Source organism: Elephantulus edwardii, unplaced genomic scaffold (genome assembly GCF_000299155.1).
Source record: "Elephantulus edwardii isolate Elephantulus edwardi_28Jun2011 unplaced genomic scaffold, EleEdw1.0 scaffold00061, whole genome shotgun sequence".
NCBI classification, from domain to species: domain Eukaryota; kingdom Metazoa; phylum Chordata; class Mammalia; order Macroscelidea; family Macroscelididae; genus Elephantulus; species Elephantulus edwardii.
Window position 1 is genome coordinate 3,110,963 of NW_006399811.1, and position 26,935 is coordinate 3,137,897.

The window sequence follows — 26,935 nt, forward strand, 5'->3', positions numbered from 1 at the left end:
TTTAACAAAGTTAATAGGATTTTTACTTTTTTTTTTTCTTTAAAGTTTAAAAAATCATACGGGATTTCACTTAATTTATACTCAATCTGTTTTATAAGGTTAATTACAATTGATTAATGTCATTAACTACAAAGTCATATCTCAGTCTAGTTAATATCTTGTTAAATATTCTTTAAACTACTGCTGCTACCAATTGACACTTGTTTGACTTTCTCTTCCAAATATGACAGATATATGAAGAGGGGAAGACAGGGCAAGGAAGACATTCATTAGAATAATAGTATGACTCTTTCCAATTAAAATAAAACTGAACTTTCTTATAATCTTAATACTCAGTTGATGTTAATATTAGTCATTACAAATAAATTCTGTAACAAAGACCTTTTACGTCAAAAAAGGAGAATCTAGTAGTAACACCTTATAACTAATCTTTGCAGAGTAAATGGATAGATTATTACACTACTTACTATTTTTAAACATTTCTATATTCTTCTTAACAATAAAGAGTATTATGTAAAACAGCTTGACGATGCTACCACTTACTGCTTCCAGTTGTTTCTTCTTCTGCACTAGTAACTCCAACATGAGGTTGACATTAGCCAAATCAAGGTTATCTTGGTCAGTTCCCAGCAAATCCTGAAATATCTGCCATCTGTGGCCATTCTAAAAAAGAGAAGGAAAAATACCCCCAGTAAATTCCTAAAATTATTTAAGACACACAAAACTCATTATTTCCTAATATGCTTATTAGATAAATAAAAAATAAAAAAAAGTTGACTTCCATCTCCCAAGATTTAAATTAAACATTATTTCTCCCTTAAATGAATACAGGTAACAAATAAGAAAGGCATATTTCAAACAAATGTGAACTCGGAATCTCTGTAAGTGTAATCTTCCTTCAAAATGTTTGACTGGACTTTTCCTGTACGCATATTTTCCATTTTATACATGGCAAAAGTATTAATGTAAGCCAATTTGCCTCTATAAATTGAGTATGATCATCTTATTGTGAAATCTTTAATAACTTTTCCAAATATCTGCTCAGCGTCTCACCAGGCCTTGTTGTTGTTGCTATGTACAGTTGAGTCACCTACAACCCACAGCAACCCCTATGTACAGCAGCTCGGAAGCCTGCCCTGTCCTGAGTCAGTCTCACGTACTCTGACACACCAACTCCCATTGTCCCAGTTACTTTTATCAATCCATCTCATCCAGGGTCTTCCACTTCTGCGCTGTCCCTCCACCCTTCTGAGCAAGATGTCCTTCTCCAAAGACCAGTCTCTTCTGGCCATATGCCCAAAGTATGTGAGATGGAGCTTCAAACTTCAGGCCTCCGAGGAGAAACTTGGTTTCACCCTCTCCAACACAGACATATTTGTTTTCCTGGTTGTCCATGGTGTGTTTAAAACTCTTCTCCAGCACCACAATTCAAAGGTTTGCTTCCTCTTCTGTCATCCTTAGTCACTGTCCAACTAATCTGATGCATAGCAAATAATTGCGAAGACCATGGCCTCACTAGGCCTTATGTCAATACCATGAATTACAAGCAAGTTCCACCCCTACGTAACCTCATTAGACGTTTTGAAAGATGCTACCTCTGATAATCTGTTCAAGCAACAGTTTAAAATGACCTGTATCTGTACATAACAACCCAAAACAAATCTTCTGTAGAAAAAAAAAATCAAGAATATACTAGGCACTGAAATCTAATAAATATTAAGAAAATTAAATATCAAAATTAAATACATTGAAAAATAGTAAAAAGAGTTGAAACATACGGTGCTACTCACTGAGTGGTCCAATTTGAACCTCTTTTCCTCAAATCTTTGCTTCTGTTTGAGAATGAGTTCATTCACTGAAAATAAAATAAGACACACTTTTTTTAGTTATGACAATCTAACTGTTCTGTTTCAATGGATTCTATTTTTAAAACCACAATAGTAAAAAAAAGAAAGACTAAGCTAGCATTCTATTTCAAAAAAGAAAAGTCAGCTGCTTTGCTATTACTACTACAGAAAGAAAATTCTTCAAAATATGTATATACTCAATATTAAGACATTGTTAGCATTTGGGGAAAGACAATCTTCTACTTTTTGAGCCGGTCCCATGCCCAAATGGTAACCAGTTTGATTACAGGATAGCAGTACTAAAGATTTTTTACTTGCTCATTTAATTTTCATTTTCCAAAACAGATATTGTTGCCAAATACCCATTGCTAGAGAATCCAATTCCAATCCATAGCAAACCTACAGACAAAGTAGTACCACCTCAAAAGGTTTTCCAGGCTTAAATCTTTATAGATGCTGAATGCCATATCTTTCTACCACAGAAAGCCCAGTTAGGTTGAATTGCTGGCCCTTTGGTTAGCTACAGAGGTTTTAATCACTGCACCAACTATTAGTTACAAATCTAATTTATCTTGATATTCTCCTAGAGGATAAATTAAACCTAATGCACTGCCAACTCACAGCAATTTCCATGAGACTGAACATTTACAAGGTAGCTCTGGTGGTGCAGTCCAAAGGAAGCTGTGCTGCTAACCCAAAGATGGCACCCACCTCTGGTGGTTCAAATACACCAGAGGCTCCAGAAAAGAAAGATGAGAAATCTCCTCCCATGCAATTTACAATCTCAGAAAACTCTCTACAAGGTTGGCAATGAGTCACTTCTGACTCCATGAGATTGAGGTTTGAGTTAGAAACCTTCAATCTGAGAAGTCAGTGGTATATTGATCCTGGAGATGAGTGGCCTTTTGATCAGCAGCACAAACAGTTATGGACTATGCCACCAAAGCTACTTCCCTAGCTTAACAGTATACCTTTTTTTAAATTATTTTTTTAAATTATTTGTGTGTGTGTACCATCAAATCAGATTTGACTTGTACAGGAGGAGATTGTTCCTCCTTCTCCAGCAAAGCATCTGATGGATCTGAACTGTGCACCTCTGGGATTGTAGTGCAGCTTCTTGCCACTAGGCCACCAGAGCACGCCAAAAGCATGCATTTTAATAAAGGTTATACTACCACATATTTTCAGAAAGATTAGCTCCCTCTGCAGTTGTTGTTATTGATTGCCGTCGAGTCAAGTACGACTCATAGCCACCCTGAACCAAAGACCTAATTCCTTTCCATAACTATCCTTGTTTCTCCAAGTTCAGAGTTTCCAGAGGCATGTGGTTTAGGAAGGGATGTCACTCCTGCTTCCAAACCTGTTTTACAAATGGAAGCTCCACCAAACACTGTCTGCACTGGGAAACCATTAAAGTACTAGATACCATAATGGCACAAGGTTCAGCATCACAGCAACCCAGGTTACCTCATACAGCACACTGGCAAAGAGTGATGTACAAAGTGGAAGAATGTTCTGGGAGATATAACAGCACTAGTTTCATTTAGCAGTGGTTAAGTCATCAAGTCCACTATGACTCATAGTGACCTTTTGAAATTTGTTTTATAACTAAAATAATTTCTGTACATTTATAGACTTTACATAATTTCTAGAGCAGTACGAGAGTACTATTCTTGACAATCTAAGCAAATCTACTAATTCATTTCCTTACTAGTTTACCCACTTTTTTTTTTTTACAGAGGTTTTGGATTTCCATTCATTCATTGCTGCAATTTTCTCCCTGCCCACCCCTCCCCACCAGCTCGCTTCCCCCTCCGAAGAGAGAAAAAAAAAGAAAAAAAATTCCTTCATTAGTATACAATTCCCACGTCCCTTTCCCCCACCCCCCACCCCGAGTACACTTCTCTATGCAACCTTAATTCTGGATTCCTGTGCTAAACATAATACTCAATCATATATCACTTCTAATCTGTTCTTTCCCTCATCTGTTTCAATACAATGGGACAAATACTGCATGGTGCCACTGTTGTAGAATGGGTCTGACATCAGGGTGGGGGTATGACAGAAAAAACTGGATAAATTATATTTACCCACTTTTACTAAGAAGTATGCTGTATCTATGGGGGCGGGGGAGGGGGAGAAATTAACTGTAAAATATGTTCCCTTCCTTCCACCTTACAAGGATAGAACTGCTTGCAAAGAAATGGTCAGAGGGCCAAGGAATATGCGGAAGACCGAGTAAGAGATGGAAAGAACTTTATGGCATTATTATTCAACCACTGAATTAACTATACCATGAAACTATTGTTAAATGATTCAGTACATTTTTCTTAATGTTGAAACATTTTTAAATGGATATTTCTTATTCACACAGACAACACATCTCAACTGATATAAAACTACTGAAGGAAACAAGCTCTAGACTACACAGGCACTTTAACTGTAGACATTATCTTATAGGTTATTCTCTCCACTTAGGTTCTGAGAAAATTTTAGAGCAGAGAGTAAAAGGATTTTCACAAGGTGACATATAGATTAAGACAAAACAATATAGGATTTCAATTATAAATAATTCAAACAAGCCAGACAACCAAGCCTACACTATATATATTCTTCAAATGTGAATAATAATAAAGAGTTCAGATAACTCTGACAAGTAAGAAAGATACACATGTCAAAGTAAAATGTAATAAACAGTACAATCACTGAAGCAGATTTATAATCAATCAAAACTGGACCATACGGTTTTGCAGGACATTCCAGTTAACTGGCTTATTATTGTGGTTAGTGTTTCTGTTCTATTTCCTAGTTGACTGGGTAGCACCTGGGGTATTAAACGCTTGCAGTTGTACCAGACAAGGTACAATTGGTCTGCTGACCTAGAACAGTGTGGGGAGGAGGAGAGTCAATAACAGGAAGAAGTAGTGGATTGCATGGCTAATTGGCTACATGCACCACTGCCTCCACTGCCAGAAAACGGGAAGAAAAAAAATGGATGGCATCTGGTTACTATGACTAAACATTTAGCTCAAAGATCAAGACTTGATTAAAAAGAAGAAAATGGAGCACAAAATCTTAAATTCCCTTAAAAATTAGATCTTGTTAAACTACAGATGCTGGATGAAAGTGCAAAGCCCTTTGCCTGAGTAAATTATTAAACCTAAAAAATATCCTCAAAAAATTGTATGTTTTAAAAAATAAATTAATAAAAAAAATTACAGGCACCACAAGATAAACAACTCAATTACAAAATAGGCACAGGATATGAACAGACACTTCACCAAAGACATTCAGATAGCTAACAAGCACATGAAGAAATGTTCAAAATCCCTAGCTCTAAGAGAGATGTAAATCAAAACAACTATGAGATATCATCTCACTCCAGTCAGAATAGCAAAATTCAACAGAGCAGCAAACAACAAATGCTAGTGAGGCTGTAGAGAAAGAGCAACCCTTATTTACTGTTGGTGGGAGTATAAAACGGAGCAACCACTGTGGAAGGCAGTATGGTGCTTTCTCAAAAAGTTGGAAATAAAAGTACCATTTGACCCAGGAATTGCACCGATGGGAATATACACTAAAGAAATCAGAACTGCCCTCCAAACAGATATATGCACATCTACGCTTATTGTTTCATTGTTCACAATAGCAAAGAGATGGAAACAACCCAAGTGCCCATCAACAAAAGAATGGATAGAGAGGCTCTGGTATATTCACACAATGGAATACTACACAGTACTGAAAAACAAGGAACTCATGAAATGTTATACAAAATGGGACACTATGCTCAATGAAATATCTGTCACAAAAGGACAAATACTGCATAATGCCACTGTTATAAAACAGGACTGACATCAGGGTTGGGGAAAAACTAAGAAAAGAGGTGCTAAATAAGGTACATTGAATTGAAACAGACAGGAATAGAACTACTTTAAAGGAATATATGATTAGGTATTATTTGCATGACAACAGTCCAGAATAAGAACTGCATAGTAAAGTGGATTGGGGATGGGGCGGGGGGAACTGTACAACAATGAAAGATTATTTTTTTTTCCAAAAGAAAAGCAAATTCAGGAGACGGGAGTCAAGGAGGAAAATGGGCAACAATGAATTAATGGAAATCCAAGTTTTATATAAACTTTCATTAAGATCACAAAATAATTTTTTAAAAAAAATACTGAAACAGGCAAGAAATTAACTGATGAATTCCTACATCAGATAAAAAAATATGCTTGTGATCTTTTAAGAATTTCCTATATGATATCAACCTGACAACAGAAACTTTAAAGGTTAGATATGAAACTTAGAAAGCAATAAGCTTATGTTGATGGCAAAGGAGCAATTCAGGAAAAAGTATGAATGGCTGCACAACTTAAAATGTAATCTATGTCACAAAATCGTCCATTTAGAAATTATTAAACTGGTATATGGTCTGCTGTATATTTTTTTACAATAAAAACAAATTGTTTCTAAAGCAAGCAAACAAAAGAAAAAAGTTCTGAAAATATACTCAATATCCAAATGACAGACCAAACTCATTCATTTGGAGGGAAAATCCTTCTATAACTATATGGGGGAGGTGCGATGGGTGGGTGGGGGGGTGGGAACGACCTATATAGAAAGGCACAGACAAGAAAAACAGAATGGTAAATTCAATTCTGAAATTAGAAATTTGGTTTTAAATTTTTTCTTTAAGTACATCAAAATTGATGTACTCTGCTCTTAAAATTGAAATCTAAGCCTATAAAACTTTTATTTTCACTAATGGTAGCAGAGTGCGTAGTGTGCTGCACGGTGCTATCCCAAAGACTACCGGTCTCCAATGTTTCAAATCCATCAGATGCTTGTCACAAGAACGATGGGCAACCCCTTTCCATGAAGATTTATAGCTTCAGAAATCTGATGGAAGTTTGCAATTAGTCAGAATCAATTCCACGAGTTTAAATTTTTTGTATGTTGTTTTTGTTAGGTGCCGTTGAGTCGAGCAAGAACTCATGCGATCCTATGAAAACAAAAGGTCTGAACCCTGTTCTATCCTGCACCATCCTCACATTTTCTGACACACAAGAGCTCACTGCAGCAGTCACTGTGTCAATACACCTGGTTGAGGGTCTTCCTCTCCTTCATTGACCCTCCACCTTTCCCAACATCAAGTCATTCTCCAAGAACATACTTTATAGAGACTTGTCATTTCTATAAATAAAAACAACAGGGTGCTCTGGTGGTCAAGTGAGTGAAGGGCCGAGCTGTCAATTCAAAGGCCCACAATTCAAATCCACAAACTGTTCCAGAAAAGACAGGTAAAATCCTCCTGGGCGATGAGCCTCTGAAAACTCACTGAGCAGTGTGAGCTTTGAATTGGTTCTTACTCCACAGCAATGAAAATTATTACAATAATAAGCTGTATTCTACTTTCAGGAACATATAAATCACCTGAAAATAGCACTCTGAGTGCATGGAAGATATATTCTCTACCTACCTATTATTGTGGGAACCTAAGGATTTAGCCATGACTCAACAAAAATGAAGGCCGAAACAGGTGAGAGGAAGACAGACAAAGACAGAATGAATTAGGAAAATACTCATTTCCATAGCCAACACAAATAACCACACTGGAAGCTAAACTGTGATAAAAAAATCTTCAACAGGGGCAATTACACCTCAATAAAACAATTATACCTCAACTGCTGATATCAAAACTTCTTATGGATAAAAATGTGGTTAAAATTAGATGATCTTTCAGGTAATTACTAATTTTGAAAAGTCAATAATTGTGGTATTCCTTATTCTCTGGATGTATATGTTTGAAAAGTATATGTATAAAGTATGGACTTCTTTATAACTTAAATCGTACTAAGAGCTTCTCATCAAATGGCTGAAAGCAGAGAGTACCAGAGGAACGTCTATCTATGTTTCATTGACTATGCAAAGTTATTCGACTGTGCAGATCACAATAAACTATGGCTGACTGAAAAGAAAGAGAATCCCAGAACACTTGATTGTGCTTATGTAAAACCTATACTTGGACCAGGAGGCAGTCATCAGAACAAAGCAAGTAAATACTGTATGGTTCAAAATTGGGAGGGGTGTGCACCAAAAATGTGTCCTATCTCCATATCTTTTCAATCTATATGTGGAACAGATTATCAAGGAGGCTGGGCTCTATGAGGAGAAATGTGGCTTCAAGACTGGAGGAAGACTCATCAACAATCTGCGTCATGCAAGTAACACAACCCTGCTTGTTGAAACTGAGGACCTGAAGAACTTGCTGCAGAAGGTCAATGACGGACGCCTTCAATATTGATTGAAGCGCAACATCAAAACAAAATTCTCACCACTGGGCCAATTGGCAGCATCATGATGGATGGTGAAGAGACTGAGATTGTCAACAACTTCTTTTTGCTTGGCTCTACAATTAATACTCTTGGTACCAGTAGCCAGGAAATTAAAAGATGAATTGCATTGGCAAAATCTGCTATCAGAGACCTCTTCAAAGTACTGGAGAGCAACAATGTCTGTATGGAGACTAACGTGTGCCTGATCCAGGCCACGGTCTTTTTAATTATTTGCTATGCATCTGAGAGCTATACAATGACTAGGGAGGATAGAAAGAGAATTGATGCTTTTGAACTGTGGTGCTGGAGAATGGTACTGAATATACCATGGACTGCTAGAAGAACAAACAAGTTTGTCCTGGAGATGGTGAAGCCAGGCTGCTCCTTGGAGGCAAGGATTCTGAAGCTTCATGTGAAATACTTTGGACAGTTGCAAGGCGGGATCAGTCCTTGGGAGAGGGACATCACGCTTGGGAGGGTGGAGCAGAGGAGAGGAAGACCCTCGAAGAGATGGATTAATTAAGGGACTGGGATAATGGGGGTAGTTGTGTCGGAGACAACGGGACTGGCACAGGACAGAACAAGGTTTAGGGATGTTGTATAGAGGGTCGCTATGAGTCACAGGCAACTCGACGATACATAACAACAACAATTAAATAAGTATACAGTACTCCTACCTCATTATTTAAAAATTCACACATCAGAAAATAATGCCTAGATGACACAACCCTGCTCACTGAAACTGAGGAGGACCTCATGCAGTTACTGCACAGGGTCAAGAACTGCAGCCTTCAATATGGACTGAGGCTCAATGTCAAGAAGACAAAAATTCTCACCACTGGACCAATCAGTAGCATCAGGATGGATGGCGAAGAGATTGAGATTGTTCACAGCTTCAGTTTGCTCAGTCCACAGTCAACACTCTTGGCACCAGTAGCCAGGAAATCAAAAAACGTATTGCGATGGGAAAGTCTGCGGTGAGGGATCTCTCTAAAGTACTCAAGAGCAGCAGTGTCTCTCTGGAGACTAAGGTGCGCCTGATACAGGCTATGGTTTTTGCAATCACTTGTTATGCATCAGAGAGTTGGACAATGACTAGGGAGGATAGAAGGAGAATTGATGCCTTTGAGCTGTGGTGCTGGAGAAGAGTATTAAATGTACCATGGACTGCCAAGAAAACAAACAGATTCATCCTAGAGAGGGTTAAACTAGGCTGCTCCTTGGAGGCAAGGATTCTAGGGCTTCGTCTGACATACTTTGGACATGCTGTAAGGATAGACAGGTCTTTAGAGAGGGACATCATGCTGGGTAGAGTAGAGGGACAGCGCAGGAGGGGAAGACGCTCTATGAAGTGGATTGATTCAGTGACTGGGGTAATCGGGATGGGTGTGTCAGAGGCAATGAGACTGGCACAGGATAGAGCACGATTTAGGGCTGTTGTACACAGGGTCGCTATGAGTCACAAACGACTCGACGGCACATAACAACAACAAAAATCATGTAAACATTCAAAGTGTTACACTGTCACACTCTCTTCTGTACTATCCATTTCAAATGAAGTTAATACCAGATAACAATTTTTTTAAGGCAATCCTAGAGCCATACAGTAGCATCAATTTCATATTTGCAATGGCAAAGACTTGGTTTCCCTTTTACCTAGCCTATAAAATCCAGTCTTCCTGGGCCCCATATCACTCAATATTTTCTCTTTCTTCTTTCCCAAGTTTCTTTTCAAAATTTGTGAGGATAATTTATCTATCTAGAAGGAATTATCACTCTAGCAAAGACATGGAAAGACTTTTCATAAAGGAAGATATTCAGATGGCCAACAGACATATGAAGAAATGCTCCAAATCACTGGCAGTAAGAGAAATGCAAACTAAAACCACAGTGAGATACCATCTCACCCCAGCAGTAGTGGCAAAGTTTAACAGGACAGCAAGTAATAAATGTTGGAGAGTATGTGGAGAGATAGGAACTTTCATACACAGTTGGTGGGATTGTAAAATGACATAATCATTCTGGAAGGCAGTTTTGTGTTTCTTCAGAAAGCTGAACATAGAAATTCCATTATGACCCAGGTGAAAAAAAATTAGAACTGAAGTGCAAATGGAGATTTGTACATTAAAATTTGATTCTTTTTAACTCATGTGATGTTTATAATAAGTCATGAATTTGAACCATTTCACCTATGGTCTAAGGTTTAACTCTGCTATAAAATTACACTGGCTGCAATTCCTTTAAAAAAAAAAAACAAACAAAAACCTTTTTACTATAATATCTTTTCTTGAAGGAAAATCACAAATGATTCATGGCACCAAAGTTTATAGCAACATTATTCACCAACCGTCACAAGAACATGGGAATAGCCCAAATGTCCAACCACAAAAGAATGGATTGAGAAATTATGGTACATTTACAAGGTGGACTATTACCCAGTATACAGGAGCAATGATTTTGAAAAATCACTAACTTGAGAGGGACTGGAGAGCATTATGCTAAGGGAACTAACTCAGTCCCAAAAGGACAAATACTGAATAAAACCACTATTGTAGAAATAAAAAGGTAACTAGTAAAATGTGTATAAGGACCCAAGGACAGGTAGTAGAAGCAGAAGGCAGGGGGACAATCAAAGGGTTGCACAATTTGATGGGTAGAGGGAGCGGTGCGTAAAGATCCAGTGTGAAAAACTTTGATGAACTTTGTAATAAACAAGTATAAAATAAAAATTTTATGAAAGAAAAAAAGAATCAAACTGCAACTGAAGTTGGCAGGTCACAATCTAGCACACACAAAGATTTCACATATCTCTGAAAGAAGATTCAAACTTTTTGATATACATGCCCAGCAGTACCCTGCCCAATGTCTAAACCTACCTTAAAATTAATCTTTTGGCTTACTATTTATTTACAATACACAAAGACTAAACATTTCTCATAATAGCATAGGCTTTCCAACATGTAGAGTTTTTGATAAACACAACTGATTAGATATTTACTCGAGGTACTTTTCTTCCCTAATTCTTAGCCATTCTTCTCTGTGTTCTCCCTCCAGTTCTTTTTAATTGCTTTTCCCATTAGACTCTCCTCCTCCAATCCTCATGCTTTAATCTTTTGGGGTTTTTTTATTTTCTTCCTCCCCCTCCCCACAATATTCTCAAAATATAGTCTTTCCTGACATACTAATCCTTATTCTGTTTTTTCTACCCTAGAAGCAGCAGAAATGCTTAACACTACACAGAAAGGTAAATGTTCTGGAATTCTGCCATTCTCTGCATTCTCTTATTCTATCCATTTATGTAAGAATCTAAGAATTGAGTCTTTTTTTTTTAAATGAAACTTAAAAATTAAAAAAAAAATGTTGGTGACTTATTAGTAAGGCAGTGCCAATCCAAAGATCACCAGGTTCAAATCCACCAGCAGTACCATGGAAGAAAGATGGGACAATCTCCTCCTGTGTAGTTTACAACCTCTGAAAACTTGGAGAGTCCACTATAAGACTATTCCAACGCGGCAGCCCATAACAACTACTAACAATATAGGTTATAGTATCTATGATACAACCCATACAAAGACTGCAGGAGCTCCCTAGTGAATAGAAAAGAAAAAAGAGAGAGAGCTGACTAGCACTAAACTAAGTTCTCTGAAAAAAATTAGTACTAGCACATACTTTGAGCAATGCAAATATTTAAAAACTGGGGGGTAAAAATCCAAACACTCACCCAAAAAATTAGGATATAGATGATCAATATTGTCCACAACATAGTTACACTTTGGACATCTATTATTGTCCTCCAAACTCTGATGAATACACTTGTAGCTATTAGTAAGGAAAAACAAAACAAGTATCATTAAATAAACTGGACTCCAAATAATACCTATTAGTCTTTATTACTCATCGAATTTACAACAGCTTGTAGTTTTATACAATCAGCAGAACACAACTTTTATTAGATTATATAAATAGTGTATAAAAAGAATTTTTAAAGAACTCTAAAAAGAAGCCTATTAGATATGCACTAAATACATTTTAAATATTATTCCGTTTAAATTGTCCCTAATAATACTAGCAAATGATTGTGGGTTAGTTAAAAATACTACCAGTGTTCATGAAAGTACTAATATCCTTAATTGTTATTGTTGATTGTCTTTGAGTTGAGCATGACTCATAGTGATCCTATGAACAAAAGGTCTGAAGCCCCTCTACAACTATCAACATTTACAAAGTTTATAGAATGTCTGGAGGCATGTTGTGAGCTCTGGTGGCCTAGTGGCAAGAAGCTGCATTGCAATCACGAAGGCATGAGGTTCAAGGCCACCAGCTGCTCTGTGGGAGGATGGGCAATCTCCTTCCGTGTGACTAACTCCCTCTGAAAACCCAATGGAGGGTCAGCTATGGGTTAGTTCCAACTTGATGGTACACAACAACAATATCCTTAAGAGACAAAGAACAAATTCAAATGTGAAAGAAACAGGAAGGCCTAAAAGTCAATTATAGTGCTGTTATTATGTTGTTAGGTGCCATCAAGTACGACCCACAGTAACCCTATGAATAAGAGATCTGAACCCTGCCCTATCCTGTGCCATCCTCACACTTCCTGACACATTAGAGCCCAGTGAAGTAATCATTATGCCAATCCACCTGGTTGAAAGTCTTCCTCTCCTTCGCTGACCATCTACCTTTCCAAACATTATGTTCTTTTCCAAGGAATAGTCCCTCCTAGTAACATGCCCAAAGTATGTGAGGCAAAGTCTTATCATCCTTGCTTCCAAAGAACTCTGGCTGCACCCTCTCCAAGACATATTTGTTAGTTCTTTTGACAGTCCATGGAATGTTCAGAGCTCTTCTCCAACAACACAGATCAATTCTAAAGCATAAATTCTATTTCTGTCCTCATTCACTGTCCAGCTCTCAGATGCATACCAAGTGATCAGAAAGCCTGGCCTCAATCAGCTGCACTTTCGTCCTCAAACTGACCTAATTACTCAATAATTTGGAGAGGTCCCTAGCTGCAGATTTTCCCAGTCAATACATCTCCTGATTTTCTGACTGCTGGTATTAAGGGTGTTAATTGTGGATCCAAGTAAGATGAAGTTGTTAACAGTTTAATCTTTTCTCCATCTATCACAATGTTGAATATCTGTCCAGTGGTAAGAATCTTTGTTTTCTTGACTTTGAGATACAAATCATATTCTTCGATCTTCTGCAACAAGTGCTTCAAGTCCTTCTCACGTTCAGCAAGCACAACTGTTTCATCTGTGTAACTCTGATAATGGATGAGTCTCCCTCTAATCCTGATGCCACATTCCTCTTTCTAAAAGTTCAGTTTCTCGAATTATTTACTCAGCATACGGATTAAATAGGTATGGAGACAAGAGTACAACTCAGATGCATTCTCTTCTTAATTTTAACCCATGTAATACAGAGATAACTCGTGGCTGCGGTGAAATCGAACACTCTGACACTGATGAGTCAAATGAGAGAATACCCATGGTGGACAGTGTCCAGTGAAGCTCCCCAATTAAAACAAGCTTGGAAGCAGGAGTGGCATCCACTTCCACAATAGCTTGCCTCTGGAAACCCTATGAATCTGGAGAAAGGATGAAAGTTATACTGGAGGTGTCCAGGACTTTCGTTCATAGGGTCCTATGAGTCGCCTGCAACTCAACAGCACTTAACAACAACAGTGTTCCCTTGCTCTTTTTGTACAACACCCTCCTGGTCCAGGTATAGTTTTTGCATGAGTACAATTAAGTGCTCTGTGATTCCTGTTCTTCTAAATGTTAGCCCTAACTTGTTATGATACACACTGTCAAATGCTTTTGCACAGTCATAAAGAGACATTCTATTCTTCTGGTATTCTTTACTTTCAGCCAGGATCCATCTGACATCAGCAAGAATATCCCTTTTGCCACAACCTCTTCTAATTCTTGCTTGAAGTTCTGACAGTTCTCTATATATGTACTATTCTAGCCATTTTGAATTGTCCCTATTTACACGTAGTTCTTAGCTTTTGATAGCACAAATCACTTCACAGTAGGCCACCAGACCTCTCCAGAATCTACATTTTGACAGGATTTCTTTTTTTTTCTTTTAATCTTTCCTATTCTGACTGACATATTCTGTCATTTTAATAAATTTTCCATTACTTGTGCAATTAATTTTATTCATGCTTACTGCTGCTGCTGTGTACTGTAGAGTCGGAATTGACCCATTGCTGACCCCCCAGTGGATTTTCAGAGGCAGTTAATCGGAGAATGTCTATCTTTCTCCCATGGAACAGCTGGTGGCCTCCAATAGCATACCTTTGGGACTGCAGTGCAGCTTCTTGCCACTAGGCCACTGGAACTGGACAATATCATGTATTATCAGAAGAATATAATGGGCACAAGTTTGGGGGAAAAACAATGAGTAGAAAACTTTGAAGGGACATAAGAAAACTTTGTTAACCTCTCTGATCTAGTAACTTTACCTCTAAGAATTTATAAGGAAAAAAACAAAGGACATCATGCTTGGAAAGGTGAAGGACAAAGATAAAGAAGACTCTAAGTAAGATGGATTGATACAGTGATTAGAGGAATGGGTTCAAGTATATAAGGGATAATAAGGGTGGCACAGGACAGGACATGTCCTTATAAATCACACTAAAATCCAAATCAATCTGTTTTACAAAACAATCAAAATTCAAAGTTTTTTAAACAAGCATAGGATTTCCTATGGATCAATATGTGGGCAAAAAACAACAACAATAAAATACTCCTGATAAACAATCAACCTGAAAATAAATGATACCTATATCATGCTAACAGTAAGACTACCATGACCAGGATTTCATCAATACAGAATAGAAAATGATTTCTAAATCATCGAAATATTAATGCATTAATCTATAAAAAGCCAAAAATTATTTAATAAAGTAAAAATATTCTGAAAAGAATACACAATCACTTCTTAGCAGTGACAGCCTCTAAAGAGCTAAAAAAGGACAAGAAAAGCTAAGAGGACAGAATGTGCACTTCATGTTACCTCTTTCTGTACAATACAGGTGGTTTTTATTTAACTACAAGTATACATGGCTTTTATCATTTCAATAAATTTTAACCAAAAAAGTAGGTAGTGTAAGCTCACAAAGCTATTTTTATTCCACATTTCTTTTCAAGTGACAGGCAGGCTGAACATTTTTATCAACGAAGTTATCATGCTCTGGATCCAGCTAAAGAACTTTTAACATTTTATTAATACTTAATATTCTTCATGACTAAGGGATATCAACCTATCAGATAACATATTCTTTGCAGTATAAAAGTATAAGCATAACTTCAATATGAATTAGACTAGACTATTACAAGTATAATACTAAGGCCAAAACAACACAACAAAAGAATACATAAATAATTCATGAAAATGTTGTTGTTCTTGTTGTGTGTAGTCAAGTAGGAACTGATTGCAGTAAATCTCACGAGAGGAGACTGCTCATTCTTCTCCTGCAGAGCACTTGGTGGATTTGAACTGCATGCCTTTGTACTGCAGCTCTGATTCTTATCACAAGGCCACCAAAGCTCCCTTATGAAGATGAATATAAAGTAGAATGTACTACTTTTCATAAAAACAGGAATTAAAATAAGAGATTAATGTAAGTTACAGAATCTAAAAATCACACTGTACAATGTGTTAAAAGAAGAGAACACAGGTTTTCAATCCTCTATTATCCTTTCCCCCATATACTCTTCATTCTATTTTCTACCTATCCCTACAGGAAAGTAGCACTTAATGTTTCCTTAGTTGTCCAGTACTCCTATTTCAGTATTCACGTGCAGAGATTATTTTCTAAAATAGCAGTCAAAACTCTTCATTAACAATTAATGGACCCCATATGTTCAAATCCCATTTGTAAGGCTAAGGGAAAACAAACTTAAGTATTTCATAAACTTATGTGCCAATCAAAGACTGGTTGCTTTGACACTGTCAAATGTGTAATGGTATATCAAGAAAATATTATGATTACAAGGGAGATAAAATTAGTTTAAAAAAAATATACCTCTTCATTGGCTACATTTGTACAAGTTGCCAGAAAATGATTCTCCTGAGTAATATCTTACCAAAAGCTGTGGCCACATTTTGTCATGTAGGCTTCCTCAATCATGTCAAAGCAGATGGGGCTAAAAAGAAAATATAAAAATAAATTAATATATGTTTAGTACAAAGAATATTACAAATTTGGAAAAGCTGGTATAAGTACCAATAAAAATAAAAAGCCTATTTCAAAACACAGTTAAGCATTAAGGCATCAAATATTCTATCAGTAAGATAACATTTTTATTTAGCTGATATTTAGGGGATTGCTGGAAAAATAAAAATTTGCTCAAGTTGACTCTAAGAACCAAGGAGCTCCAAAATTAGTACATTAACTGGCCCAAATATCAACTCAGGCTATATTTATTTTTTACTTTTTACTCACTTAATTTAGAGAAATATCACTTGATAAAAAGCAATTATAAAGAAATGTTCCTGAATTTTTAAGAGTTGATCACTGTAGTACACAAATGATTACTAAGAATTAGTCTTCAATTGTTTTTCAGTTAACACAAGAGCACTAAATGAGAAACACTGTTTCAATTCCATCATAAAGCCCTTAACATATACTATCTTCTACCACCATTTCTTGTCAAAAGCACCTGCCTACCTGCTAATCTACTGTGGTTTTTGTTTTGGGGGGGGGGCGGGGTTTGTTTTGTTTTTTCTTTTTTCCCTATGCCAAAGAAAACAGTTTATCAGAAACAGACACCTCTCTTTTAAGGTAATGATAATAGTTAAATTAGTCCAAGGACTGAGTCAAATATGCTATAGATGACTAAATACAATAAGAAAGAAAAGTTTACTAAGAGGATACAGAGAATGCAATGGAACAGTAATAATCAAGACAAACTTCTGGTTAAGATGATGTATTAGTGAAGACTGTAGCCCATAGCCCTCTTCAACTAAGATAACAGAAAACAAAGATAGCAAATATGAAGGATCATTCTGGGATCATGAGTAAAAAAGGAATATATAAAGAAGTAATTAAAAATCAACTCTAGGAAAAAATTTAATAAAAAGAAGATGATTAAGGGAGCACAATATTATAAACAGCAAGGCTCGGGCATTAGCATGGTGCTCTGGCAACTCAGGAACTCTGAATGGCAGTGGCATCCACATCAGGAGCTGTATGGTCAGAAAGGTGCAATCTTCTCCCTTGTTCCCCTTACTCTGCAGGGTATCAGAGGAGTGACTTTTCCCACCACCATGACCCACCACGTGGTTGGCAATGTCCCCCTGCCTTTTTCAGTTCTGCCTGAAACCAGGTTCATGCCATTTTACCCAGAGTCACACTGGGCTCTGGACTCAGAGACACCTTCATCTTACCCTCAAACACCAGGAGGTAATAGGCTGTGCTTTGCCTGGCCTGCAACCAGCTACTTAGTGTGTGGAGGCAGCACCTCTGACTGAGGTCCCTGCCTTACTCCTTAAGAATTCCTCCTCACTCATCACATGCCACAGGTACATCTGGGATAGTGTATTATCCTCTGTGGAGTGTGATGTCCTGGGGCTCATCAGATGAGTAGTACCTATCTCTGCAGGCTAGCCATTTCTGCTTGGGAAACATGCCTATACCCAAATCCTGGACTGACAAGGAAAACATTCATAGCAGGAAGATACAGTAGGTTCTTTCAAGGCCAGCAGAAATTCCCCTCTCTGGCCAGGTGCCCCACCCTTCAACAACTCTGGGATTGGAAAAATATGCTGTCTTTAGTCCTGCTACATTTTGGGGCCTCAGACACCAATGGGGGTGGGGGGAGCTGGACAAAAACTCTGACCTGGCTAGGTACCCTAGACTAAAACTTCAGTCAGGACTGGCAGGAAAAACTCCCTAATCAGACAACTGCCTCCACCCAGCATGCAGGGGCAAGAAGACTAAAGGGGTCCTGATCCATCTTCCTCCAAAGTTACTCCCTTCTGTCATTTTTTTCAATTTCCCATTGTGTTGTAGATTTTTGTTTCATGTTTATATAAAGTTACTTTTTTATGATCTGTTTTTAGGTATTGCATTGTTTGGGGGCTCTGTCATCCCTGCCATTTCTTTTACCTATGCTTTTTCACTTTTCTCCTTTCCCTTGCAGGACTTCTCGCTTGCTCACTCTCATTCCATTTCACTCCTTTATTAGTTTTCTATTTTTAAATCTCTTTCCTTTTGCATATCCCTCTCAATTTTAGTGTTTCTATTTTCTTATACTGTCCAGTCCTGTTTTATTTTTGTTTGGGAATATTCTGTATTGTTTTAATTTTGTTCTGATTCCTTTTTTCTTTCTCCCATCAGGCAACAGCAATAGTATCCAGTCACATATCCATCTTCTACAGCTTCACTTACTAGACAAAAGTAAAGAACTACTCCTACTCCAGGTGACTGACAAAAGACGGCAACCCACACTGGTACAATCTTTTCTCAAATGCTCTATGCAATAGTGACAGAGAACTGCACACACACCGGCATCCTCCATCCAGACCTACCAGAAGATAGGTGAAATACAGCGAATTACCAAATTAGAAAACAGCACACCACAGGTATATGGTTTAATCAGATATACCAAACAAGGTATGCAAAGATAACAACATAACAATGTCTCAAAGATAATAGATAACTTCACATGTTTCCAAAAACCAGGATAAAATTACACCAAAAGGTAACCAAATAATAAAGAACCAGAAAACCTATCAGAGAAAAAAAACCAAGACTGGCGGGTAAGTGTCTTCTGTGAATTAAAGAAGCAGAAGGGTCAGACAGAAAAATATAGAACTTTTTTAAAACTACACTAAACCAAAGAGATAAAAATAAATGGGAGATTGTTGTTGTTATGTGCCATCGAGCTGCCTATGATCCCAACATATAGCAGCTGTGATCCTGCAGCAATTAAAAAAAAAAAATTACTGAAATTCTGAATATTAAAACTAAAATTTCAGAGACAACACCCTGGAAAGATAAAAGAGTACAACTGAAGAAGTGGACAAAAACAGAGCAAAGTTTCCTCAGTATAAATCTGTTAGAAGGGAGTTAAGGTACCACAGTAGTAATGAGTTGTGCTGCCAACCCAGAGGAACAGGATTCAAATCAACCAGCTGCTCCACCAGAGAAAGATAAGCAACTCACTACCTCTGAAAATCTGCTGGTCAGCTATGACTTGGTTCCAACTTGATGGTACACAATAACAATCAGCTAAAAGAGCTCTCTGGTGACACCCGTCATAGACACTTGTGCTGCTAAAAATGGACTGTCTCCTCTGATACAATTTACAGCCTCGGAAAGTTCGCTGGGAATGAGTTAACAATTGTGACTCAACAGCAATGAATCTGAGTTGTTCAGCTGAGTCTGTTAAAGGAATAATCAGACAAATGAAGAAAATATAAGAATTATTTGAGCCAACATCAAGAGGCATTAACTTATGCATGATTCAAATTCTAGTGCAAAAAGAAACTTAAAAAAGCACAGAGGAAACAGTTAAGATCTGCTGGATTAAAATATTCCAAATACAATAGAAAAGGAGAAAATGGGATTCAAGAAACTGAGCAAACAGGACAGACCTCAAAATACAAGCACTAAGACAGAACATAATCAAATTTTCCAAAAGTAAAGAATAAAAAGAAAGTGGCTCAAAGCTGAGGGTGGGGGTTACCTACAAAAGCTCCAATTACTCAGCAGAAAGCACATAGTTAAGAAGGCAATGGGTATGCATACATAAAACTCTGAAAGGAAAAATTTACCAACCAAGAATTCCATACCCAGCAAAGCTGCCATTCAAAAAGGACAATGAAACTGGGACATTTCCACAAAAATAGAAATTAAGGAAATCTAGAAAACTAGAACAACCTTACATGAAATCCTAAAAGAAGTTCTTTGGATGGAGAGCCAACAATGATAGACAACAATCTGAAATTAACATACATGACAACAGTATTCAGGAACTGACCCAGACACAGAAATACACAAAGTATAATAAACATGAGCTCTAATGGCATACTGCTAAGGAGTTGTGCTGCCAATGCAAAATGGTACACAGTTCAAATCCACCTGCTGCTTCATGGGAGAAAGATGGGTAATTTTGCACCAGGTGACTTACTATCTTTCAAAATCCACTGGAGAACCAGCTATGAATCAGGTCCAACTCAATGGCACATAACAACAACAATAACGACAATACCTCGACCTTTCAGTTTTCTGTCTTGTTGTATCAGTTCTCAAATGACTACAAACCCAAAAATCCTTCTCAACAAAATAAAAAGAAAATAATGTCTTATAAAGAACTGAAATAGCAACAAAGGAAATTATAAGAAAGGCCATAAACAAAATTAATGCAACACAAAAAAAGTAGACAGAACAAAGAAATCAGCAACACTACGAAAACAGTACAGCATGAAACCTGTGTAGCATGTATCCATTTGTTGTTAAGTGCCCTCGAGTCGTAGGTGACTCATAGCAACCCTATGAACAAAAGTCCTCAACGCTTGTGTGACTTTTATCCTTTCTCCAGGATCATAGGGTTTCCGGAGACAAGCTATTACGGAAGTGGATGCCACTACTGCTTCCATGCTTGTTTTAATCGGGAAGCTCCACCAAACACTGTCCACCATGGGTAACGACTGCTTAGGGTGGGGCTAAAAAGACTCAGGGCAAACAGAGTAGTGTATGCATCTACAGAACAAAATAAGTCACTAAAGGATTATTATGGTATAGTATCATTATAAAAAGCTAAGGAAAAGTTTGCACACAGGTAGAATTAATATAGGATGGTTGGTAGGAATAAGGAGAGACCTCTGGTAGCTGAGTATTAAGAAGCTGTACTGCCAACCCAAAGGCAGGCAGTTCAAATCCACCAACTGCTCTGCATAAGACAAATAGGCGATCTTCTCCCTAAAGATTTACTATCGCTGAAAACTTGCTGGAGAGTCAACTAGTAGATGGTTGTGAGCCTACAATATATAACAACAGTAACAGTTGGGATGGAGAGGGAGTGTGAAATAAATTCAAACTTACTGCCACCAAATTAGAAAACACTCCTAAACTGACCCTCTGGCTGGTTTTCAGAGGCTATAAATTGTTTGGAAAGAGACTGGTCATCTTTTGCCCCAAGAGTTGTTGCTGCTAGGTGCCATCAAGTCGAGTACAACTCATAGCGACCCTATGAAAAAAGATATGACCTATCCTTTGCCATCCTCACACTTCCTGACACCCCAGAGCCCATTGTGGAAGTCACCATGTCAATCCACCTATTGAGGGCTTTCCTCTCTTTCGCCGACCCTCCACCCTTCCCAGCATCATGTCCTTCTCCAAGGAATAGCTCCTCCTAGCAACATGTCCAAAGTATGTGAGGCGCAGCCTCATCTCCAAAGAGCACTCCAGCTGCACCCTCTCCTAGACATATCTCTATATTTGTCTATTCTTTTGGTCATACGTGATACGTTCAGTGCTCTTCTCCAACACCACAGATCAAAGGCATCAATTCTTTGTCATACTTATTTACTGTCCAGCTCACAAATGTACAAGAGACAGAAAGACCATGACCTGAATCAGATGCACCTTAGTCCTCAAAGAGAAAAGAGACATCATTAGTCCTCAGTAATTTGGAGAGGTCCAGAACTACAGATTTTCCCAGTGCAATGAGTCTCCTTATTTCCTGACTGCTGGTACTAACAGTGTTAACTGTGGGTGCAACTAAGATGAAGTTGTTGACAGTTTCAATGTCTTCTCCATCCATGATGTAGTCCAGTGTTAGGAATCTTTGTCTTCTTGACACTGGGATGCAATCCATACTGAACGCTGAATTCCTTGATCTTCTGCAACAAGTGCTTCATGTCTTCCTCACTTTCAGCAAGCAAGGCTCTATCATCTGCAAAACGCAAGTTATTAATGAGTCTCCCTCCAATCCTGATTCCACACTCCTCTTCAAAGAGTCCATCATCTTGAATAATTGCTCAATTCCATCTGAATTTCAAGATCACCTTAATAATAGGTTTGTGGCATTGAACACCGATGATCGAAGACCAGATGAGCTTGTGGGATGATATCAAGGATTTCATCTATGAAGAAAGCAAAAGGTCATTACAAAAACAAAGGAGAATGAAAAAATTGAAATAGATGTCAGAAAAGACTCTAAAATATGCACTGGAGAGTCAAGAAGCCAAACAACAAAGAAAAACATGAGAAGTAAAAGAGTTGAACAGGTGGCACACCTTTGCTTGCTAAAAGTGAGGAGAATATGAAACACTGGCTGCAAAAGCTCAAAGATAAGAGCCTATGGTATGGATTACATCTGAAAATTAAGAAAACCATGGTCCTCAACACAGGCCCAACAGTCAACATTCATTAAGATAGCTGGAGAAAGGACTAAAGTTGTCAATACTTTCCTCTTTCTTGGAGCAAAAATCAACATCCTTGGTACCAACAGTCAAGAAATCGAGAGACAAGTTGCACTGATAAAATTTGCTGTCAAGGATCTCTCCAAAATGCTAAAGTGCAATGACGTCCATTTGAATACTATGGTACACCTTTTTCAAGCCATGATCTTCTCAATCACCAGCAGGTGAGGTAGACAATTAATAAATATAAGAACTGATACCTCTCTAAAGAGCAAAACATGGAACATGGGGCACAGGGTCCTAAGTATCTTCCCAAAAGGCCAGAAGGAACTGAGAATAGCACAGCCCCTTACCGTCCCAGAGCAGAAAGCAGAAAAGAACCTATAGCCCAGCCCCATGGTACCTCTAGAGTCACCCCAGTAGCAACAGGTTTGTTTAATCACTGTTGACTCATAGACTTTACTCACATCTACCCTATCAAGAATGGGATTTATTAGGGAATTAGTTTGGAGAATAGGGGAGGCAAAGAATATCACTCAATGCAAGTCCAGGTTTAGTCCAGAAGTCTCAAGACAGATTAAAAGCAAAACACAATTCCTTAATTAGTAAAACTCCTGGTTTCAGTTCAACAGTCAAAACCAAACCATCCAGCAAAGTTTGCCTCAGAGCAGTTATAAGTCAGCTTCTCCTTCTAGCATTCAGCAAGAACAGCACAGACCTTTAACTGTGGGCTTTACCTCAGGGCTCCACTGGTTACACCTTGCCATAGTTTCTCCACAGCGTGCCACAGTCTCTCCACCACCATCACCAGGATCTTACTCTCAACAGAATATTGCCGCCCAGTGGAGGAAGCACACTCTTTCTTATCTTAGTCTCATAGCTATTGATTTCCAAGACTATGTTGTCTACAGTTAATGGTTTTAAAAGTCAACTTTAGGCTAACATCGCAATGCCTTTGAGATGTGGAGCTAGAGAAGAGTACTGAATAACACCATGGACTACCAAAAGAGGACATAGATCCAGATTTAGGGTTGCATAGTGGCGTGCATTTGGGGCGGGGGGGGCAGGGGGATTGTATACCAACGAAGAAATGTGGCATCAGGATTGGAGGCAGGCTCATCAATAATCTGCATTATGCAGATGACACAGCCCTACTTGCTGAAACTGAGAAGGACCTGAAGCGCTTGCTGCAGAAAGTAAAGGACTGCAGCCTTCAATATGGATTGAAGCTCAACACCAAAAAAAAAACCAAAACAAAACAAAGATTCTCACCACTGGGTCAATTGGCAGCATCATGAAGGATGGTGAAAAGAATGATATTGTAAACAACTTTAATTTGCTTGCGTACACAATCAACACTCTTGGCACCAGTAGCCAGGAAATTAAAAGATGTATTGTGTTGGCAAAGTCCGCTATCAGAGACGTTTCTAAAGTAGTGAAGGGCAACGACGTCAGTCTGGAGACTAAGGTGGCCTGATACACAACATGGTCTTTGCAATCACTTGTTATGCATCTGAAAGCTGGACAATGACTAAGGATGATAGGAGAATTAATGTCTTTGAGCTGTGGTGTTGGAGAAGAGTACTGAACATACCATGGACTGCTAAGAGAACAAACAGGTTCATCTTGGAGAAGGTTAAACCAGGCTTCTCCTTGGAAGCAAGAATTCTGAAGATTTGTCTGACATACTCTGGACATGTTGCAAGGAGGGTTCAGTCCTTGGAGAGGGTGCTTGTGGGGGTGGAGGGACAGCACATGAGAGGAAGGCCCTTAATAAGATGGACTGATTCAGTGATTGGGGTAATGGGATTGGGTGTGTCAGAGACAATAAGATTGGCACAGGATAGAGCAGGGTTTAGGGATATTGTACATAGTGTCATTATGAGTTGCAGGCAATTTGATGGCATATAACAACCACCACTGCCACCCAAAAAAATGAAGATTTGGGGGCTAGAGGAAGAAACAAGGAAGCATAAATTCACTGTACATGGTATAAATTATTTACACAATACACAAATTCTAATTATAGGATTCAGACTTTATTTGGTAGGATTATGGAAAACAGTTGAGTTCTTGAAATAGGACACTGCTGCAGCCAGAGTGTTCCTTAGCAGCAAGTATAGAGAAGCTTTTTCTCTCCATCTCATTTTGGGCATGTTGTTAGGAAAGGATGGTCCTTGGAAAGGTGGAGGAGGGTCAACGAAAGAGTGGAAGACCCTCAAGGAAATGGACTGACACAGAAAATGTAACAATAGGCTCACATATCAGAGATGATGAGGATAACACAGGATAGGAAAGGATGGGCTCAGATCCATTGTTCACAAGGTCACTATGAATCAGTCAACTCAATGGCACCCAACAACAAACATGCAATATCTCTTTGAAAATGCCTGTAAATTTACCATAAATTTTTCTAGCTACCTTCTGAACCCCTTTTAAATGGTAAAAAAAGAAAAATGCATGCAAAGTCACAACAATGAAAAAGAATGTAGTAGCTGTTTAGTGATAAAAATATTTCAACAAATGGAGGTAAATACAAGAAAAGGTAATAAATGAATAAAGGTAGAGAAAACCACAAACTAAAATAGATAACAGTAAAAAACAAAGCCAAAGAGGAAGTAAACCTGTCCTACATAATCTCAAAAAAGGTACAATACTTGGAAATCCTAACTATAAGAAAAGGCAGAATTGAAAGATATGACGAAAAACAAAGAGAATTAACTAGACTAATTTTGGGGAAACATTCTTCTAAATATAGCCCTGGTGTGTCCCCTTGCTGTACAGAGGTAACTTGTGGTTGCTGTGATGCTGAACACAGTGACACTGATGTGTCAAATGTGTTAATGGTTACCCATGGCAGACTGTGTTTGGTGGCGCTCCCCGGCTAAAACAAGCTTGGAAGCAGGAGGGGCATCCACCTCCATAAACAGCTTGCCTCAGGAAACCCTACAAACATGAAGAAAGGATGAAAGTCAGGCAACTGTCAAGGACTTCCATTCACAGGGTCGCTATGAGTCGCCTAAGACTAGATGGCACTTAGCAACATAGAGACCAGTTTGCCTAGTGGACCAAAAGCAATGCTACCAAGCCACAGGTGGGTGACTCTAATCCACAGCCCTAAGGCCTGTCTTTAATAGTTTTTGGTGAAACATTTTTCCAGGTTGTATAGCCCTGGTGTTGCCTACTACTCGAAAGCACTTAACAACAATGAACAACAAGATGATAAACAGAAAAAAAAAATCTCAAAACCAAACAGACACACCACTCTGAAGTTGTGAAGAATTCCATTGTAGAGCATAACCACTATGGAAGGCAGTTTGACATTTCTCAAAACAAGTGAAAATAAAAGCATCATTTCATCTGGCTATTCCACTACGGAGAACATACCCTAAAAAATAAGAGCTGAAACACAAACATATATGCACACCAAAGCTCATTACAGCACAAGAGGAAGAGATGAAAACAGCCCAAGTGCCTGTCAACAAACAAATGGATAGAAAATTTGGTACATTCTCACAGTAGAATATTACACAGCACTGAAAAATTATGAACTTGTGAAACACTACACAGCGTGGATGAGTCTAAAAAGACATTATGTTGAGAGAAATAAGTCAGTTAAAAAAGAAAAATGCCATATAAAAATCACTGTTATAAAAATGTCTACTTACAAGAGATACTGGAGTTGAAAATAATGGGTAGATAGTGAACACTTTATTTGAATAGGTGATGGGTAGGTAAATGTGAAATGAATGATAAGATACTGTGCATATTGCAATTAACAATGTGCAAGAGGACATGCATGACTGAGAAAAACAAGTTAAGCAAACGTTTACAGAGAGTCACAATTATGAAGGATTAACAGTGATGGCAGAGGAGGAAAAAGGGAGCAGAGCTTTATGGACAGATGGGCATGGTGAATGGAAAGGCAAGACAGAGTGATGATTTGATGATACAATGCAATAAGCAACACTGGTGACTTGTTATTGTTACAAACAAAACAAAGGAATGACTGAAAACTAAAAGGAAAAAATTCCATTTTATATGGATCCATAATCAGTGCTCATGGAAGAAATCAAGCTATTACACTGAGCAAATCTACTGCAAAAAATGTTTTCAAAGACGCATCTCTAAAAGCTGACTCAGTCATAGCATTTACAATCACCTCATACACATGTAAAAACTTAAATAAAGACCAAAGAATTTGATATTCCTGAATTATGATACTGGCAAAGAATGAATATACTATGTATGAGCTTCAAGAATGAAACTGCACACCCATGTTTATCACAGCTCTGTTCACAGTAGCAAGGAGTTGGAAACAACCCAGGCGCCCATCAACAAACGAATGGATAGAGAAGCTGTGGTATA

The 26,935-nt window shown here is 38.1% G+C and overlaps 1 protein-coding gene across 1 annotated transcript in view; it reads right to left on the reverse strand.

Moving 5' to 3' along the window:
* RFWD2 (ring finger and WD repeat domain 2, E3 ubiquitin protein ligase) overlaps positions 1 to 26,935 on the reverse strand; it is a 273,178-nt gene that overhangs the window by 206,508 nt on the left and 39,735 nt on the right. The window contains exons 2-5 of the mRNA XM_006887764.1: positions 16,282 to 16,341; positions 11,904 to 12,001; positions 1,779 to 1,855; positions 544 to 663 (exon numbers count right to left, since the gene is read on the reverse strand). Coding sequence (XP_006887826.1) covers positions 544 to 663; positions 1,779 to 1,855; positions 11,904 to 12,001; positions 16,282 to 16,341 — 355 coding nt within the window. The remainder of the gene's footprint in view (positions 1 to 543; positions 664 to 1,778; positions 1,856 to 11,903; positions 12,002 to 16,281; positions 16,342 to 26,935) is intronic.